Consider the following 14,036-nt stretch of genomic DNA (forward strand, 5'->3'; position numbering starts at 1 on the left):
AACTGATACTGATTGGCACCTTCTATGCACCAAGCACTTTAATTCTCCAGCAATCCTATGGCACAGGGGCTATTGCTGCCCCATTTTACAGAGGAGGAAATAGAGGCCCAAAGTGGTAGAAATTTGCAGGAAGTCACATGGCTGGTGGGGGACTTGAATTTTGACCCCAGGTGGTCTAAATAAGAGGCACATCATGCCAAGATCTGTGTGTCTCCTTCAGTGAACACAAGCCTCAGGTTGCAGCAAGGGAGAAAAGCACATAAATGTGAGTTTCTTTGTTAAAATCTTATTTTCCCTTTGTTTAGAAGATGTACTGGTTTGATTTTAAGAAGGAAGTTAACAGTTAAGAGCCCAGATTCTAGAAATATTCAAATTCACTCAGTATCAGAGAAATGCAAATCAAAACAACATTATCAGAGAGCATTTTACGCTCATCAGAATGGCAAAAATTAGGAAAGTGGAAATGAGAGAGGTGGAGTGTTGGCAAAACCTAAAGAGGCAGGAGAGCAGGAAGCCAAGAGCCCAGGTGTGAGGACCCCATGGGAGGTGGGGGTGGCTCCCACCCCACCCTGACAGCTCTGAGCTGGTATCCTTACTGGAAAATGGAGGTGATACTATCGCTTTCCTAGAACTGTTGTGAGGATTGCAACAGCTATTGACATCGAGTGCTGGGGAGGGATCCTCTCACTGGCGTCAGTTGGCTCTCAGAGGGCAAGGACTTTGGCTGTAGCCCCAGTGCCCAGAATAATTGAGCACTTAGTCAGTGAAGTGCTCGATTAATATTGGTTGAGTAAATAAATGCACTTTATAAATGGTATGAGGAAGGCGGCACCTCAGTACTGCTTGATGGAATATCAAATAGTGAAAAATTGACAAGTCTTTGCAAATTGTGACAGCAGAGAAGGATGGACAATTAAGTCTGTGTCTACCCCAAGACATTCTCCCTCTGGTTCTTGATGGGTAAACCAGGGACAATCACAGGAGGATGAGCAGAGAAAATGTGAGAAAGTCGCACAGTAGAACACTGTGCAGCAGTTAGAGGCAATCACCCAGGGCAGGGATGGGCAAACCTGCCACAGAAAGCCAGATAGCAAACATTATAGGTTTTTTGGACTATAGGGTCTCTGTTGCAGCCTTAGATGGTATTCAGATGAGTGGGTGTAGCTATTCCAATGAAACTATTTATGGGTGATGAAATTTGAATTTCATGTAATTTTTATGTGTCATGAAAAGGCACCCTACAGTATGGGAGAATATATTCATAATGACATATCCGACAAGGGGTTAACATCCAAAATATGTAAAGAACTCACATGCCGCAACACCCAAAAAGCACATAATCCTATTAAAAAATGGGCAGGGGATATGAACAGACACTTCTCCAAAGAAGAAATTCAAATGACCAACAGGCACATGAAAAGATGTTCCACATTGCTAATTATAAGGGAAATGTAAATTAAAACCACAATGAGATATCACCTCACACCAGTTAGGATGGCCAACATCAAAAAGATAAGAACAACAAATGCTGGCAAGGGTGCAGAGAAAGGGGAACCCTCCTACATTGCGGAATGTAAACTAGTTCAACCATTGTGGAAAGCAATACAGAGACTCCTTAAAACAGTAAAAATAGAAATACCATTTGATCCAGGAATTCCACTCCTAGGAATTTACCCAAAGGAAACATATCCCATTTTCAAAAAGACATATGCACCCCTGAGTTTATTGCAGCACCATTTACAATAGCCAAGATATGGAAGCAACCTAAGTGTCCCTCAGTAGATGAATGAATAAAGAAGATGTGGTACATATACACAACGGAATATTATTCAGCCATAAAAAGAAAACAAATCCTACCATTTGCAACAACATGGATGGAGCTAGAGGGTATTATGCTCAGTGAAATAAGCCAGACAGAGAAAGACAAGTGCCAAATGATTTCCCCCATTTGTGGAGTATAACAATGAAGAAAAACTGAAGGAACAAAACAGCAGCAGACTCACGGACTCCAAGAAGGGACTAATGGTTACTAAAGGGGAGGGATAGGGGAGGACGGGAGGGGAGGGAGGGAGAAGGGGATTGAGGGGTATTATGATTGGCACACATGATGTGGGGGGGTCACGGGGAAGACAGTGTAGCACCCAGAAGACAAGTAGTGACTCTATAGCATTTTACTGCACTGATGGACAGTGACTGCAATGGGGTCGGAGGGGGACTTGATAATATGGGTGAATGTAATAGCCACAGTGTTTTTCATGTGAAACCTTCATAAGAGTGTACCTTATGATACCTTAATAAAAACAAACAAATAAATAAATAAATAAAATTATTTCAGAGTAAAAAATTTTTGGAAAATCTAAATTAGACCTAGACCAGTGGGGGAGGCAGCACCTAAATTTGGTGGGACCTAAAACAGGGATGAAGAGAAAATTAAAGATTCATAACATACACTTATTTTTGCCTAAATACTTCTATTACCTTGGTATTTCTTTTCATCTTCAGGAATGCTCATAGAGCTCTGTCTTGTGCACTATATGGAGCTGGCAGAGCTGAGAAACCAAGGAAGGTGGGAAGGGGAAGAGGCATGCCCAATGCCCAGGTGACAGGGCTGAAAACCAGGGCTTGTTCCAAGACACTCTGGTTTTCTGCCCCGTATCCTTTCTTTCCAGCTGAGACTCTTCATCCTTTTGCTGGAAAGTAGCCCCAAAAAGAGCTTTGGGGGAACCCCACAGGCCCTCAGCATCCACCCAGCCCTGGCAACCACGTGCTATGCCTGCAGGGATTGTTTTCCATTTATCCTGTGGATTATGGACTACATCCAGGCAGTGGCTGGCTTTCATTTTTCCTGTGCGTCTTCATGCTGTAGCTTTAGCAGAGTGCTGGACAGGGCATATGAGCTCAGTGAATACTTCGATACATTGTCTTCAGAAAGCCTCTTATAAATGCACAGAAGAGAAGAGGTGGGTAGAGATGATACTTTTTGGCCCTATAAAAATCTTCTGGCTTAATGTGTAGGGGGTATTGACTAACCAGCGAGCAAACCAGGAGAACTTACAAGACACATTTCAAACAAGTAGAACTTTTGACAATCGCACTGTAAAGCCAAATCCCAGAGATGGCCTGGGAGAGGAGCTTGAGGACTCCCCTGTCCAGCACCCTTGGGCCTTGTCAATTCTCCTCCTGAGGGAGTTAATTCACCTTCTTTGAGATTGTGTTTGCTGGCTTCCAGTCGCCTGATGACTTCTAGGGGTAGGGACAGCCTTTGTGGCTTTGTCCCTGTGCGACCCTCCTCCAGTTTCTGCACACCCAGCTTACAGCCCACTTACAGCAGGCATCCAAGGCCCCGTGGAGCTGCCGACACTAAAGGCCTGGGTCTCCGATATGTCACAGACAGTAACCCAGGTCAGGGGGTGGAGCACAGCTTCAGGGGATGACAGACCTGGGACACCAATTCATGGGCTGAGTAACATACTTGGGCAAGTGTGTGACCTCAGGCAAGTTACACAACCCCTGAGCCTCAGTTTCTTCTGCAAAATTGGGACAATAAAACTAACTGCTTCCCCCAAATGGCTGGGTGGGTTAAATAAGATGACTCAGGCCTTCATGCTTAGTCCAGTGCTTTGAAACATTAGTGACCATCAGGGACCATCTGTGCAGCTCATCCCCTGTGTGTAGGGCTACCCCTGGAAGCAGGTAAAGGTCACTCTGTCTCTCTCTCCTCCCAATCTCTGCAAATTGATTCAGGCATAATCTGGTTAATATAAACAGCAGGCATCAGGCTTCGCAGGAGTTAATATTTATTTCCCAGGAAGCTGTAAAAGCCGGAGGTAGTGGAGCTCACCAACTCCAGAGCCAGACTGCCTAGGTTCAACTCCCAGTTCCACCATTTCCTAGCCCTGTGAACTTGGGCCAGTTACTTAACCTCTGTGCCTCAGTTTCCTCATCTATAAAACAGGAACAGCAGCACTTCCTGATCGGGTTGTTGTGAGGGTTAAATGACAGTACATTCTGACTGGTGTGAGGTGGTGTCTCATTGTTTTGATTTGCATTCCCTGATGATTAGTGATGTTGAGCATCTTTCCATGTGCCTGTTGGCCATCTGCACGTCTTCTTTGGAAAATGTCTACTCAGGTCCTCTGTCCATTTTTTAAATTGGATTATTTGGATTTTTGGTGTTGAGTTGTATGAGTTCATTATACATTTTGATATTATCCTTCATAGGATATATCATTTGCAAATGTCTTCTCCCTTTCAGTAGGAGGCCTTTTCATTTTGTTGATGGTTTCCTTTGCTGTAAAGAGCTTTTTAGTTTGATGCAGTCCCACTTGTTTATTTTTGCTTTTGTTTCCCTTGCCTGGAGAGACATGTTCAGAAACACACTACTAACAGGCTGAATTTTTAGACAAAGGTTCTGGTCTCCCCAGCCAGGAGGTGAGCAGGGGCGGGACCCCCCTCGCCCCGCCCCCACCGGGCCCGCCCACCGGGCCCAGCCCTGCCCCTGCGCTAGTCTCGCGCACCTTGAAAGTGCGCGAGCTTCGGGGAGACCCAGGACTGACGGTCGGTTCGGCGAAACCATCTGCTGCGCTACGTGGGGAGAGTTAAGAGCCCACGCACCCCACATTTTTTCAATTTTTAACTTTCCAGACCTTAGGTGCGAACCTTGTTTTAGCCTTCATTCCGCCCCGGGCTCACAGTCCCAGGAGAGGCTCCCAGCCCTCTGGGGAGGGGGTTATTAAGTGTCCGTGCGGGGCCCTCCCCCTCCAGGCGGGGAGCCGGTGGGAGAGGACGACGGCCGGCAGGGCGGGAGGTGCGGGGGCTGGAGGCGGCCCTAGCGCCATTTTGTGGGAGCGAAGCGGTAGCTGCGCTGCCCGTGGATCCCTCGCTCCGTCAGTGTCCCTGTCGGGCTCCCGAGCAGCGGCCTAGCGGGTGAGTGGCGGACGCTTCTCACTGAGGATGTGCCGTGTGCCCCTTCTCCCGCCTCGGCGGCCCGGGAAAGGAGCCGCGGGCCCGGGCCTGCCTCGCTCTGCCCGAGCGGGCTCGCGCGGGAGCGCCGTTAGGGCCTGGCGCGGGGGGAGGCCGCCGAGGCCGAGGTTGGCCTGGCGTCCGCGCCCGGGCGGTGTTTGGTGCCTCCGGTACGTGCACCGGGGGACACTGCCAGCCTAGGCCTCGTCCCTGGGCCCCACCCCGGGCAGCGCTTAGAAACCCCTCCCTCGGCCGGCACGCACTGGCTTCTGGGAGGCGGCGGCCCGCGTCGCGGAGGACCTGTCGCCGCCGGCCTCGCGAGCCAAGTTTGGGAGCCCCCGGAAGTCCCCAAACGAGAACAGAAGAACTTTTCCCCTGTTCTCGTCACCAATTCGCTGCTCGTATTCCGTGCTCACAGCATCGCTATCTTAGGAAAATGCACTTTGACCTCCACACACGCCTCAGCCCGCTTAGCTTTTCTCCGATTCCCAAGATTATTTCTTTGTAAAAGCATGTGTCACGGCTAATAAAATAATTACTGTTTGCTATCTTTCTCTTAACCCCGTCGCCCCCGCCTTGCAACCAGCGTGCCGCCTGGGTCTAACTGGCTTTAGTTACAGTTGCTTCACCTGATTTTAAGTAGGCGCTCAGCAAATGTTTATTGGATAAACTTAACCCAGACAACACAAGTTGATAGGAACCACCATCCTTGCCTTTGCCTCCTCTTTTTTTCGGGAATAACCAGCACGTATAAGGAGCGAACAGCAAGAATCTTCCTGGGTATCATAGAACATTAACATGGTAGTGGTATTAGTTGATTATAAAGAAACAATTACTGCGACACAGAGTGGGTCATTCCTATCTCTTTTCCCTTTAAGGAAAATAAAAGATGTCTGAGTATATTCGGGTAACTGAAGATGAGAATGACGAGCCCATTGAAATACCATCAGAAGACGACGGGACAGTGCTGCTGTCCACAGTTACAGCCCAGTTTCCGGGAGCGTGTGGGCTGCGCTACAGGAATCCAGTGTCTCAGTGTATGCGAGGTGTCCGGCTGGTGGAAGGAATTCTGCACGCCCCCGATGCTGGCTGGGGGAATCTGGTATATGTTGTCAACTATCCCAAAGGTTTGTTGTCACTTGGTTTTGCAATAATGCTGAAGTATAGTTGGGCTCATGGCTCACATTAAGACATTTTTCATGACACACCGTCTCCTGTACCCACTTGTTTCTTTAAACATTACTATTAGACTAATTGGGAAGACCACTAGTCTTAAGTGCATGAAATTTGGAAATTATATAACACTTTTTAAAGGCACCTAATAATCTGGACAAATGCTTTCAAGTTAGTGCCAAATTTAGGGAATTACTAAGAACGAAATTTTATCAGCCTGTTGTGTATGTACTTCTGAGGTACCCTGATATTTTCGCTTGGTCTTTGCCCTTGTAGGATTAGATCCTTCATTCAGCTAATCTGACGTCTTCTTTTTCCCCTTAAGTGAACACAAATTGCAGTACCCCAAGTTTTGAGTTAATGCAGTCCTAATTAGGATTTCCGGTTCTGGTCTTACTGCCTCTTAATCACTATCCTAGAAGGAAACAGATTAAGAAGTGTAGGGAGGAAATACATTTTAGCACTAGGCATTTGTGCTAGTTAGTAGTATCTGTGTTGTACCTGTATTATAACAATGTTGCAACCAAGTCCCTCTTACTTGATCAGTATTCAAGACATTGACTTCCACATGAAGAAAATTTTTAATAGTGTCACCTGGGGTTTTTTTTAGAAGCTGTTTCTTTAGCAGTGGATTTCATATTTGCCCAAATTTAAAATGTCATTTAGATAACGATGTGTAAGTATAGGTTTATCAGTTGTAACAAATGTACCACCTGGGTGGGCAATGTTGACAGCAGGAGACTTCAGGTGTGGCTATGGAGGATATGTGGGAAATCTGTACCTTTCCCTAAGTTCCGCCGGGAACCTAAAATTGCTCTAAAAGATGGTCTTTTTTACAATGTTTAGATCCTTTTTAACAAACACTGTTTTTGTTTTTTTTAAATAACCCAAGGTTTTCGTTTCTTTACAGAATTAAAGTGAGTTCATTGTTGAAAGTATGACAAAGAAACAGAAGTTGAAATACCCTTAAATCAACAGCTGAATATAAGTTACTAATTTTTTGGTATAAAGTTTTAGGCATTAAAATAATTTAGCAAATAATCACAAAGATAGTATCACACTGTTTACTAATCTTTTTTTTTCCTCCTTGATATATTTCAAGCCAAAGGGAAGTGAAGTTATTTTTGTTTTTGCTTTGAGAGGGGAGAACATACATTGTAATTTAAGAGAGATTATAGAACCAGAGGTGTAGGAATCCCTGGATTTACACCAGGAAAGCAACCTCAGCCATTCATTCAATCCTTCATTCTGTCTTTGAGAGTTAATGTCACCCTCTGCCAGAAGTTTCAGTGTCTTACTGCTCTTAGAACCTTTTTGCTTTTCATTTCTAGATGTAGGAGGTCATGTGTTTTAAGAATATTAAGTGAAGAGTTCTGAAAAGTTTCTGTGCATTTTGTGCAGATAACAAAAGAAAAATGGATGAGACAGATGCTTCCTCAGCAGTGAAAGTGAAAAGAGCAGTTCAGAAAACCTCTGATCTAATAGTGTTGGGTCTCCCATGGAAAACAACTGAACAGGATCTAAAAGAATATTTTAGTACCTTTGGAGAAGTTCTTATGGTTCAGGTAAACTTTGACTTCATTTAACAGTTTTCTCCAGGGAATGACCACCCACAATTCCTATTCTTTTAATCATACTGCCTTTTATGTTTAGCAGACGATGTTTTTGTTACATGTGTATAGCAGGGGGTACTGAAAAAATATTTGGCTTAATGCTGCCACTTCCTTTTACAAATATACCATTTATTTTTGCCTTTGATATTGTAAAATCATACTTTTGGATAAAGGCTTAAGGGAAGGTGGTGACACCAGTTTTTTTCTTTACATTGATTTATATTGATGGGAGATTAAAAATATTTTCTGCTTTTCACATTTAATTAAGGATTTGTAAATACCAAGTCTGGTTTATCTTTGCATTTTAAGACATTTTGTAAAGTCCTGTTATATAAATGTTTTACTCTACTGTTACCATAATCTGGATTCAAGATTTACCCTCCTATTGATTTTACCTCAGAATAACTTGGTTTAAGTTTTGATCAAGCCCCATTGCATTTAATTGAGGCCATTCAGATTGTCACGGAACTCTGATTTGGTTATATGTGTATGTGGTTTTAGTCAATTTAATTTTTTTCTAGGTCAAAAAAGATATTAAAACCGGCCATTCAAAGGGGTTTGGCTTTGTTCGTTTTACGGAATATGAAACACAAGTGAAAGTAATGTCACAGCGACATATGATAGATGGACGATGGTGTGACTGTAAACTTCCTAATTCTAAGGTACTTTGCTCTTTTTCCTCTGCTTTGGGAATTTTTGCTGACAAAATTAGATCCTGTGAAATAGGAAGCATACATGGAAAAGGTGGTGCTGGCAGAGTGTGCTCTTGAATCTTTTAATTTAGGACCTTAGTGCGTGCTGAATATTTTGTTTGTTTGATACATTTAGTTTATTGCCCCTCCAAATTAAAACTTGGTTTGTTTTCTTTTTCTTTCTATCTGGTTATTTCCAGCAAGCTGATAGTTTCTTACATGGTTATGTTAAAATGCCAATCAGAGTACATTAATCTTGCTACAGAGCCCTGACTTGTTCCAAACAGGTCAGACTGACTGACTTGGAACATGGTCATCATCTTTGCCAGGACATTGTCAGTCACTGCCTTTCTTTAACCCTCGTACACTTCCAAGAACTTTAAAATTTTAAATTTTATTTTTCATTGAAGTCTTGAAAGAGAAGTACTAATGCAAAAAAAAATGAATGTACCTACTTTTTAATGATGAATGTAAAAGATTTTGTTATGTTCTCTGCCATAATGCCCTTTTCATTGCCCATAAAATATTCTGATGTTTTTCCTTCCTTTCCATTTGTCCAGCAAAGCCCAGATGAGCCTTTGAGAAGCAGAAAGGTGTTTGTGGGGCGTTGTACAGAGGACATGACTGCTGATGAGTTGCGGCAGTTCTTTTGCCAGTATGGAGAAGTGGTAGATGTCTTCATTCCCAAACCATTCAGGGCTTTTGCCTTTGTTACATTTGCAGATGATCAGGTATATTTCTCTTTAATAAGTTTGTCCCAGCTAATTAGGTAATTTCTCTTGCACTTTTCCCATCAAGCTAATTGCTGTCCTTAGCTAAGCTTTCTGACCTTGTAAGCTGCGGGGTTTATGATCCTAGTTATTTGTAATAAACCCTTTAGTATTTTCCAGTATATGGCATTTAACTGGGAGTGTAATGTATCTTTTGAAAACAAACTGGAAAATCCTTGTTGCCATTATTGAAGCTAAAGGCTATTTTATGGATTTAAATGAAATAAGCATTCATTGTTTATTTTTCCTCCAGCTTAAATAATGGCTTGAATCTAAGTTTTATTACTGCTTTGAGATATGAGTCAATGTTTAATCATCTTTATTTACATCCTTATTTCTTATAGGTTGCCCAGTCTCTTTGTGGAGAGGACTTGATCATTAAAGGAATCAGCGTACATATATCCAATGCTGAACCTAAGCACAATAGCAATAGACAGTTAGAAAGAAGTGGAAGATTTGGTGGTAATCCAGGTGGCTTTGGGAATCAGGGTGGATTTGGTAACAGTAGAGGGGGTGGAGCTGGCTTGGGAAATAATCAAGGTAGTAATATGGGTGGAGGGATGAACTTCGGTGCTTTCAGCATTAATCCTGCAATGATGGCTGCAGCCCAGGCAGCCCTACAGAGCAGCTGGGGTATGATGGGCATGTTAGCCAGTCAGCAGAACCAGTCAGGCCCCTCGGGTAATAACCAAAGCCAAGGCAACATGCAGAGGGAGCCAAATCAGGCCTTTGGTTCTGGAAATAACTCTTACAGTGGTTCAAATTCAGGTGCAGCAATTGGTTGGGGATCGGCATCAAATGCAGGGTCAGGCAGTGGTTTTAATGGGGGCTTTGGCTCAAGCATGGATTCTAAATCTTCTGGCTGGGGAATGTAGACAAAAGTTTTGGTTGGTGGGTATAGACTGGTGGGAATTCAAATTTTTCTAAACTCATGGTAAGTATATTGTAAAATACATATGTACTAAGAATTTTCGAAATTGGTTCAGTGTGGAGTATATTCAGCAGTATTTTTGACATTTTTCTTTAGAAAAAGAGGAAGAGCTAAAGGAATTTTCTAAGTTTTGTTACATAAAGGGTTGAAATATTGAGTGTTTGAAAGTGAACTGCTGTCTGCCTGATTGGTAAAAACCAACACACTACAATTGACATCAAAAGGTTTCTCCTGTAATTAATTTTATCCCTGGACTTGTCAAGTGAATCCTTTGCATGTTCAAAATGGAAACCATTGATTAGAAATACATTCTTTTCTCCTTGTTTTAATTTGAACCCCACCATATGGATTTTTCCTTAGGAAAATCTCCTTTTCAGAGATCATGGTGTCACAGTGTTTAGTTCTTTTGTTTTTGTTTTTTTTAACACTGTCTCCCTTCATGTGCAAAAGTACAATATGAAGCCTTCATTTAATCTCTGCAGTTCATCTCATTTCAAATGTTTGTGGAAGAAGCACTTCATTGAAAGTTGTGCTGTAAATACTCTGCCATAGGAACACTTCTGTCCACATGCTTTCTCATTCAAGAATTCGTCATCACGCCTCACAGGCTGCGTCTTTGACGGTGGGTGTCCCATTTTTATCCGCTACTCTTTATTTCATGGAGTCGTATCAACGCTATGAACGCAAGGCTGTGATATGGAACCAGAAGGCTGTTTGAACTTTTGAAACCTTGTGTGGGATTGATGGTGGTGCCGAGGCATGAAAGGCTAGTATGAGCGAGAAAAGGAGAGCGCGTGCAGAGACTTGGTGGTGCAAAATGGATATTTTTTGACTTGGCGAGATGTGTCTCTCAATCCTGTGGCTTTGGTGAGAGAGTGTGCAGAGAGCAATGATAGCAAATAATGTACGAATGTTTTTTGCATTCAAAGGACATCCACATCTGTTGGAAGACTTTAAGTGAGTTTTGTTCTTAGGTAACCTACGTTAGTTGAATGTGTTAAGTGAAACGATACTTGTATTTCCCCTACCCCTTTGTCAACTGCTGTGAATGCTGTATGGTGTGTGTTCTCTTCTGTTACTGATCTGTAAGTGTGGTCACGTGAACTGAAGCTGATGGGTTGAGAACATGGACTGAGCTTGTGGTGTGCTTTGCAGGAGTACTTGGAAGCAGAGTTCACCAGTGAGCTCAGGATGTCTCACAGAAGGGTGGAAGTTCTCATGTCTGTTAGCTACCCCTAAGAATGCTGTTTGCTGCAGTTCTGTGTCCTGTGCTTGGATGCTTTTTATAAGAGTTGTCAATGTTGGAAATTCTTAAATAAAACTGATTTAAATAATATGTGTCTTTGTTTTGCAGCCCTGAATGCAAAGAATTCATAGCAGTTAATTCCCCTTTTTTGACCCTTTTGAGATGGAACTTTCATAAAGTTTCTTGGCAGTAGTTTATTTTGCTTCAAATAAACTTATTTGAAAAGTTGTCTCAAGTCAAATGGATTCATCACCTGTCATGCATTGACACCTGATGCCCAGACTTAATTGCTATTTGTTCTTGCATTGTCCAAAGTGAAAAGTTTTTTTTTCTTTTTAAATCTAGTTTTTAATAAGTCTGGGTGACCACACCTAAAATGGTAAGCAGTACCCTCCAGCTTTTTCTTAGTGCCTCTGTGCATTTGGGTGATGTTCTATTTACATGGCCTATATAAATCTCCATTGGGAAATCACGCCTTTGAAATATTCTTATTTGGGGGAGTGGGCAAACAATGTTAATTATTTTCAAATGCTTTGTAGCAAAGCATATCAATTGAAAAGGGAATATTCAGCACCTTACTAGCTTGGGATTTGAAAAGTGGAATTAATTGCAGTAGGGATAAAGTAGAAGAAACCACAAGTTAATTTTGTGCCTGAAATCCATTAAGAAGCCTGATAGCTTTAAGAAGTAGCAGGGTGGGTTGTCTGTGGAAGTGTTAAGTGAAGTGGGCTTCATCCTTCAGATGTGGGGGAATACAGTAATGTTGAATAAAATCGTTTACAGAACTCAGACTCTCACAATGCGTTGTTAAGTGTGTAAGCAATAATAAGTTGATTATTGTATTTTTTATGTAACTACTGCTGCTGTGAGAGTTGAGCTCATTTTCTAATGAAAGAATGTTTTTGTGTTGATAGTTTACCTAATGCCCTTATCTCATTAGATTATGATAAATAGGTTTGTCATTTTGCAAGTTACGTGTTTTAAACTTTGATAAACAAAGTCCTTTATAGATTTGTGATCGCCACGTTTCATTATTCAGTTTCTTCTGTAAAAGGATCTTATGTTTTTAATTTTATTTATTTTTTTGCATCTAAATTGCATGATTTCCAAAATCCTGTACCATCTGAATTTTGCATTTTAGCACTTGCACTATTACTCAGCAGCAGTAACATGATAACACTTAAAATGGTATTCGGGGACCTCCAAAGACTAAACTGACAAGCCATCAAGGAGCCCAGGGGTAAGTTAACTTGTCAATGGCATGGTTTTAATTATTTATTTACCCTCGTGTAAATATAGTTACCGGTCTTAGAAGGCTCTCAATGTTGAGTAGCCTTCTGTTAACATGTTTGTGGTACTACCTACCTATGGGTATTTTAATTCTACCCTTAAAAAAAAAAAAACAAAGTTCAGAAGTAAACTATTTGGCAAAGATTTGTTTTTAAAGTCTATTTGGTCATAATGCATTCATTCTAAAAAAAATCTTTTGAACCAGTTGAATAAAAATTTTTGTTGCCACCACAGTTTAGTGTCTGGAGTCTTACTGGGAAAAGTTTCTTTTTTATATGTGACAAAGATGCTGGAAAGTCACCTTTGAAAAAGTGAGTCTTAATTAGTTGCACTTTATATGCACAAGAGAAATTAGGCCAAAACTCAATGCAATTTTACATAAATGGTAATGGTAATAACTGGTTGGAATGAAAAACGTTTAATGTTAGCTATTAAAACTTATTAGGGTTATATTTTTAAGGTTAACTAAAATTATATTTTCAAGATTAAGTCCCAAACTTAAATTTTGAATTAAGGAAAAAAGGTAGAAACTACTTAGTAATTCAGAAGATGTATGTGATAAATAGAGTAATTTTTTATTGCTCTGAAAGAGTAGCTCTTACCTGTGTATTTGAGTCTGTACTTCACTCAGCTGTCGTGTGATCTGTGATCTGTTACTGTTCAGTTAAGCATGCCCCAGTATTTCATGTTCATTGTAATAAGGAGAAAAAACCACAACAGACTGACCTATGATAATCACCGCTTCTAGTGTTGTGTTTCATCTTACGGAAATGCCACATTTGATTCAACTGTTCTGAATCTGATTATTTAGGTTATTTCCAAGTGCTAAGAACATCCTCACAGCTAAATTAATTGCCTAGCCTTGGAATTAGTAGGTCAATGACTGCATGCTTTTAAGCCTTCTGAAATATATTGCCAAATTGTCCTTTAGAAAATTTGTTTTCTTAACAATGTTAAATAATGCTATTCCATGTTCTTTTTGTCTGCCAGTTTGATAAGTGAAAACTGTATCTCACTGTTCAGTGGTACTGGTTTTTAACATGGAAATCAGTCAATACCTAGGCTAAAGTATGGATGTTTCCAGTTTATCTACCAAAAATCCCCTGTGATTCAAGGTTATTCCTGAACCAATACTGCTACAATATATTAAGATCTCTTAGAGATCAATAAGAAAAAGTCCAACATCAGTAGAAATGTAGTTAAAGAACAGAAATGCAAATGGCCAGAACAGAAAGATGCTGGGCTTTTAAAAGTAATCAAAGGCAAATTTCACCCGTGTTTCTATTGGATTGGCAGAGGTGACCATCACTATAATGGGTTAGGTTTCCTTGAATCAAAGAATAAGAGGCAAGAAACTGG

At 41.5% G+C, this 14,036-nt stretch overlaps 1 protein-coding gene across 8 annotated transcripts; it reads left to right on the plus strand.

The window, feature by feature from the left end:
- Nucleotides 1–4,775: 4,775 nt before the first annotated feature.
- Nucleotides 4,776–12,795, plus strand: TARDBP (TAR DNA binding protein). 8 transcript variants are annotated; one of them, XR_012129986.1, is made up of 9 exons: nt 4,776–4,926; nt 5,841–6,089; nt 7,537–7,700; nt 8,270–8,410; nt 9,001–9,171; nt 9,555–9,681; nt 10,624–10,763; nt 11,733–11,766; nt 12,529–12,795. XR_012129986.1 is itself a non-coding variant. In XM_073233187.1 (7 exons), exons 2-7 carry the CDS (start codon nt 5,852–5,854, stop codon nt 10,677–10,679), a joined length of 897 nt encoding a protein of 298 aa, XP_073089288.1. In that variant the 5' UTR covers nt 4,776–4,926; nt 5,841–5,851; the 3' UTR covers nt 10,680–11,475. The 8 variants fall into 8 exon arrangements, 2 of the variants coding, with proteins under 2 accessions (XP_073089288.1, XP_073089287.1); XR_012129983.1 differs by having other exon boundaries at nt 11,733–12,795; XR_012129984.1 differs by lacking the exons at nt 11,733–11,766; nt 12,529–12,795 and adding an exon at nt 11,496–11,615.
- Nucleotides 12,796–14,036: the final 1,241 nt, after the last annotated feature.

The sequence above is a fragment of the Manis javanica genome, chromosome 4 (assembly GCF_040802235.1).
Source record: "Manis javanica isolate MJ-LG chromosome 4, MJ_LKY, whole genome shotgun sequence".
Classification (NCBI taxonomy): domain Eukaryota; kingdom Metazoa; phylum Chordata; class Mammalia; order Pholidota; family Manidae; genus Manis; species Manis javanica.

Bases quoted from the DNA above. Each gene is read 5' to 3' on its own strand.
- TARDBP (XM_073233186.1), top strand. From the start codon at position 5,852: ATGTCTGAGTATATTCGGGTAACTGAAGATGAGAATGACGAGCCCATT. The intron at 6,090-7,536 runs GTTTGTTGTCAC...CATTTTGTGCAG, and splicing joins TGTTGTCAACTATCCCAAAG to ATAACAAAAGAAAAATGGAT. The intron at 7,701-8,269 runs GTAAACTTTGAC...ATTTTTTTCTAG, and splicing joins GAGAAGTTCTTATGGTTCAG to GTCAAAAAAGATATTAAAAC.